The 6,552-nt window shown below is 34.1% G+C and overlaps 1 protein-coding gene across 1 annotated transcript; it reads right to left on the bottom strand.

Annotated features, from left to right (window-relative positions):
* Positions 1-580: 580 nt before the first annotated feature.
* LOC123552182 (bifunctional 3'-5' exonuclease/ATP-dependent helicase WRN-like) lies at positions 581-6,552 on the bottom strand. Its single transcript, XM_053541718.1, has 3 exons — positions 6,533-6,552; positions 3,001-3,124; positions 581-2,159 (listed from the first exon to the last, which is right to left on the bottom strand). Exons 1-3 carry the CDS (start codon positions 6,533-6,535, stop codon positions 1,372-1,374), a joined length of 915 nt encoding a protein of 304 aa, XP_053397693.1. The 5' UTR covers positions 6,536-6,552; the 3' UTR covers positions 581-1,371.

Raw genomic sequence — 6,552 nt, forward strand, 5'->3', positions numbered from 1 at the left:
GCTCACCTTGAGCCTTTGGCTCAGGTGAGCTAAAAATTGAAAATGCATGTATATCATTCTTCCCACTTTAGATGTGAGGCCATGATTGTTACAGAAGCTGTCGAAAGGATAACATACTCAACTATTCAACAATGTTTGCAACCAGAGAAATGAATGCAACAGAATTATACAATTCTATATTTTATACATGAATGACATTACACCAGCACATCCTGTTTTTCAAACACAAGGAACTAGTTTAATGCAGATACTGGCATTAGAAATTTTTGAGATACTCTGGAGTGTTTCCCACCCAACTTTGAGCCCAAGCAAAAGGGCTACACATGCATTAGTGCTATACAACAGACATGCCTGAGGACCGGGTTGTCCCTTCAAAAAGAGCTAGGTTTGTGTTTTCCCTCTCGTCAGATCTGTACTTGTAGAGAATGAATTGACACCCAGAGTAGCTGCGGTTGTGTTTCTAAAGCCCCTTTGTGCATGTTCATCTTGGAAAGGATGCTTTGTAACTCTGGTATAATAAAATAATGTAGGAGGCTAGAAAGGCAAGTTTGTACATAAAATATAAAATACGATAGAAAAATTCACTTTACTATAAATTTAATTTGTATAAGAAATCCATTCATTCAATAAATAATATTGTTAACAGTTAACACTAAAAGAATTTGAACGAAGTTAATCAAACTTCTAAGAATGAAATTTAAATTATTTAAACTAAGGGATTCAGCACTGTTTCAGCTATTTGAAGGCAAATACATATATAATTTCTTCTTTCTGAGCTGAGCAGAGTTATGATTTATCTATTCTTCTACAATTTTCCAGCATTTCTACAAGTGCCAATGACGACCTGATTTGGCAAGATTAAATAGTTACATGGTTTGTCAACCAGCTATGGGATATACTGTCTGGAAAATCAGTAAAAAGGGCAAGTATTCATCAATGTTAAAGTCTGAAACATGGATTTAAGAATGGCAAATATTCAATTTGTCATAACTTTGTTTTTCATTTACTTATACCACAAACTTTGCTTAGCTGTTTGTTACTGAAGACGACACACTCACACAAAGTTTAATTACATTATGTCCTAATCTAGTGGTGACAAATAAAAATGAAAATTTAACATCTTGAAGTCTAAAAGTCTTGCTTCAGACTTAAACGTAGATGAATACAGGTCCAGGAGCTTCAATCTGACATAATACAGATTTCACTAACTTAATATATTCCATTCCAGTCACAACTAACAGTATTATTACATTTTACTGTATCTAAAAAAACAGATTAGATAAAACTACATATTTTTTACCTCAGAAAATAATAAGCTAAGTTTTAACTACCAATAAATAAATAAATGGTATACAAATATCATAACTTATTTCATTTGGCGATTAATTCCTGATAAAGTAAGAGTGATACAATTGCATCAGTAGCTGTATATCTCTGCTGAGCTTCTGGAAGTGGAAACTGCCTCCAATCACACTTCCTCACACTTGGATCTTTGCTAATCCTGACCCGAAGTACATTCTTTGCCAGTCCCTCTAAACTCCAGTTTTCCGCTGACCTCAACTTTTTGTTCCCCAGTGTTCGTAATTCCATTGCACTCTTTTGTACGATATCTTTTGCTTTGAGGTCATAATCCACGTCAAGCTTCCAAAAGTCATTTTCGATGTTAAGCCCTACTTTTTTAACAGCATGGTTTTCTAGCAGTTTCCTGAGCATAATGGGGAATTTGGGCATACATGACACATGGAAGAGGTAGCATTTTGAGGTAGAAAGACAAATCTGAATTAATGATGTCTTTCCTTGTTTTCCTTTTTCATATGTTACTGGCCATTCTGTATCAAATCCTATAACTGTGTCTGAGCTTGAATCTAAGTTAGATATAATATCATCACATAACAGGTTACAGTCATCTATATTGTGGGAGTATATGATAGTTCCTTGGAATATAAACTCTTTGTAAGACATTTCTACAGCTTTTTCTACAGACCATTTTTCTTCCACATGGTCTGTCTGCTGTTTTATATCTTCTTTTTCCAATGGATTTGGCTGATTCTTCTTAAATTCCTGTCTTTTTTCTTCCCGTCTAACTGTAAATTGCTCATATGGCTTTCCTTTAGCATCTATCGGCAGATGGCTTTCTGTACCCTTTGTTTCAGCAGCATCTGTTTGATGAAATGAGCCGTGCCATGGGAAAACCAACATAGTGGGTTTGCGACCAGCATGGATCCAGACCAGCCTGCGCATCCGCGCAGTCTGGTCAGAATCCATGCTGTTCGCTTTTAAAGCCTAATGAAATTGGAGAAACTGTTAGCGAACAGCATGGATCCTGACCAGACTGTGCGGATGTGCAGGCTGGTCTGGATCCATGCTGGTCGCAAACCCACTATGTTGGTTTTCTCATGGCACGGCTCAAATATAAAAACATTACTTTTTATAAACTGTGTAGATTATCGGAACAACTCTAATATAAATGCAATGCCCATTTAAATGTTTATAGCTCCTGCTTCATGCAGAACCATCTGAAATAAATTGACAGAACTACTATACAAAAATAATACATACCTACTTTGGCGACAGTCCATCAAGTGAGTCATCAAAAGAAGTTGTTAAAAGGTTGTTTTTTTTCTATTTTCAACTCTGGGGCCCTTAAAAGAGGCCAAGCAGAATCATTTGAAAACATCTGACAGAAGTATATAAAAGGATGCTAAAGACCAAGTCTGGTGGAGGTTCATCTGGTAGTTCATGAGAAGAAGTTTTTTTACGTTTTTTCTATAATTATCTCTGGCAATCCCTAAAATTTAATGAGGTGTATTCTTTTGAATAAAATTTAGAGGTCAATGCCATCACGTTGCAGACAGTCTGAAGTAATTCTGACCAGCTGTTTAAGAGGAGAAGTTTTAAATAGAGAATGTTGACGCAGGACTATGGAGATGGGATGCCGGATGACTGACATGGGCCCTTGACCATACACCTTCACTTATAAAATGGTAAGTTTTGTTTCACCTTTTTGATCAGTAGATTCTGCAGCTGTGGCTAATGAAGACTTTTTCACAGGAACACCTTTCTTCACTGTGACACCTTGTAGCCATGGAGGTAATGCTCTCTTCCTTCTTGACGACATGGTCACCTACAAGAAAAATCAAACAGCATAATTCTTTGCAGGCACATCAAGAAAAACTTATTCAAAATAACAAATGAAGTTATTGATCCTTTAACCCTTACCCTGCTAAATTTCTATATAATAATGAACCTGTCCATCTTTCAATTTGGACAGTACCATTAACTGTTAAAAAGGGTGCTTACCAAAAAGATACTGACTGAATGGCAAACAGTGCAGATCTTCATCAGACTGCATGGATGTGCAGGCTGATCATAATCTACACTGGTTGCAAAGGCATTCAGTCGTGTCCAGCATGGTAAGGGCTAATATATAAAGTGCCTGTCATTTTTAGTCAATAAGCTCGGAGATTTAATGTTTTAGTTTGAAATAATTTTGAAGTGTTGTGGAGCAGCTGTAAAGTCTCTCCCCTGACTTGGACACTGAGTGTTGTTTTATTTTCTGGTTCTCTGGGAACACGGGACTCTTTTCAATATTCTGTACAACAGATTTTCACTTAATTGGGTGCTATTATGCATGAGAGGTGTTGCACATTTTATTACCTCTCCTGAACAGACACATAGATTAAACTTACACCACTTTTTCAGGAGTTTTGAAATAAGTCATCCCGATAAGCCAAATAAGTAAGGCTACTGGTACTGATGATAAACCCGAACAGAAAATGAGGTTTTTTACCTGTAACTTTTTTATTTCTGCAATTTGTAATCAATTGTTGATATCAAAATAAAGCTTAACATTTGCTGAAAACTTTGCATAATTTAAATTTATATTTAGTTAGCAAACTCACACAAAGTGAGGCCCTGAAAGGGGTTAGTAAAATGGGGACTGAAAGCAGGTTGACTGATGATAAATTCGAACACTTTGTCATTTACAAAATTTTCTTTGTAGTATTATATTGAAACTTTCCCCAAAAAGCTGCAACAGTCATTCCTGATCAAGTAATGAAAAGTTACCAAATGTCAGGCCTTCATGTGGCGACAGCATGTGCAAAAAAACACCCTCTTCCCCAGTAATTTTGGATAAATATTTTTATAAAGATAAATGTAAGTCATTTATTTATACAGAATAATTACCAATTTTGTTTTTATTTACACCAGTTGGTGTTGTAAATGGAAACTATTAGATGGTGTGTTCAATTTTTTAAATAACCGATTGCAATAAAATATTGCCAAGGTGGTCGACTTTATCATCTGTCCGGGTTTATCATCAGTACCAGTATGGTACAGGTAGAGGTTTTTAAACTTCAAAATATAATAAAATGGTGGTGTACAAACTTTTGAAAAACAATTAAGTGAATGCACTTACATCTTTAGTGTTATATCTCTTTAAAGAACTTTGGCAAACTTTTTCTTCTGATAAGATGTCATATCATAACCATACCCATACAGTAGACTGTAGGAGTACTGTAGCCCAACTAATTTTATCTGATCTTAGGAAGTATTAGTTATTTTTCTAATTGATCAGGTCGGATATCCGGGCACTTCAGCGTATCGCGTTGCGTAGCAACAAGCGGAGGTGACAGCAAACGCTAAACTGTAATTGAAAAGCGTTTCATGTTTCACTAGTGCTGGTTGTTTTTCTTTGCTTAAAGTAAAATTTTGGGCAATATTAATAAGTTAGTGAATTTATAATGTAGCATGATGTTCCAGAAATCACTCCCGAGAAAGAAACCTTTCTTTTTTAGGTTTCAGACGTGATATTCATCATTGATCCGTGTAAGCTGCAAGGTCTCATATTTGTGACGGACTGGATGAAAATTATAATTTAAAAAATCGGAGGTCTTTTTAAAGTAAATAAAACAGAAAATCTATTTCATCTAATTAGGTTTCTCCATTCGTTTCACTTTTCTCGTTCTATTTAGTAGCCTGCCATTAAAATAGTTCTGAAAGCCAGATAGCTTATAATGTGGTGTCAAAAGTGATTCAGTCACTCCAAATTTAATCAAATCAACACCTCTTACCTAAATTCTCATTCGTATGAAATTTAATGAGAGGTGTCATAATTTAAAGCTTAATAGCACATTATGCGTAAATACTGGAGAAGGGATTTTTTTCTCCCTCGAAGCAGGAAGGTCTAATACGTATCAGTTGTTCCAGCTCGAAGGGTATCAGGATCACAAAAGCATTTATAACACAAAGCGGTTTTTTATATGTTACAATTTGTTTTAAATGTAATATGATATCTAGAGCTACTGTGTTACACGCGGAGATAAAATGATATAGTATAATAACTGCATGCTAGTTTCTTTTTTACTAAAAGCCAGGACGTATCAATAAATTGATGACTTCCAATTACGAAAATACTAAAAAAAATACTGATCTCTGTTTTGTCAATTATTTAAAACTGAGAACGATAATTTGCACGCTTTGTCTAGAATAATGTTAGTCATATCTTGTAGTTTTCAATATCCATTTTTTTGTTTGTTAATTGTTAGACTGTCACAATTGACTGCTTCCACATACCACAAAATTAAAGCATTCATTCCAGTCATAAATCACTATGGAAACCAATCAGTATGTGGTATATTGATGAAAATCAGTTTTGACCAGTTCCTAATGACTATCACTTTTTAATAGATTGATTTCCTGTTTGTTTTATCCCTCTGATGTACCCCTTCGTGGCCTTATGGTAATTTCCTGTCTTATCCGTTTGATGTATGCCTTCAGGGTCTTATGATATTTGGAAGATGCACATTATTGTTATTTGCGTGTCAATTAACAAAGGGATTAATAGAGCTACTACATAAAAAAACTTTAACCAATACACATGCCCGAACTTTTAGTTCATTTGAAACTTTAAAATTAATTCACCAAACTATTTTTTGGCTGGAAGGACATTTCTTCAAAAAAAAAAAAAAAAAAAAAATGTCTGCAATAAGATTACATATAGAATAATGTATAAGTTTTCAACTTTATTTAAATGACTTTCATACTTAATGTACTTCGACATTATAGCATTTTACATTAACTAAATAAAATATATCGCACAAAGTACATTTCAGAAAATGGCAACAATATAATTATTGCAGAGCATTAAAACATTTAGAAAATCAGCTTATTTAAAAAAGACATAAAAATATCAGAAAATTAATTTACTATTTATTTGATCTGTTCTTTCTTAAAAAGAAAAAAAAATTCAAGACACTTGAAAGAGATGAAAGAAACAACTGCTACGATTTCAAGCAAAGAAGTTGAATAAAAAAATGTTTTGTTCTCAGATATTTAGTTTAGATTAATATATATATAGCAAACTGAGAAAATGTTGAATAAGCTTGGGAACTTGTTTTAATTATATCTGATCCGTAGCGCCGAAGAGCAGACAATACGTAATCTGTCACTTTTTCCAGACCGTTTTAAAATGCCACAAAATCAATTATCACAAAAACCCTACTTTTTTTGAAAAATATATAGATTGTACCATAGCGTAAGGACTGCAGA

The sequence above is a fragment of the Mercenaria mercenaria genome, chromosome 4 (assembly GCF_021730395.1).
Source record: "Mercenaria mercenaria strain notata chromosome 4, MADL_Memer_1, whole genome shotgun sequence".
NCBI classification, from domain to species: Eukaryota; Metazoa; Mollusca; class Bivalvia; order Venerida; family Veneridae; genus Mercenaria; species Mercenaria mercenaria.

Coding starts and splice junctions, on each gene's coding strand:
- LOC123552182 (XM_053541718.1), bottom strand. Junction 2,160..3,000: donor AGAATCTACTGATCAAAAAG/GTGAAACAAAAC, acceptor TTCATCAAACAG/ATGCTGCTGAAACAAAGGGT.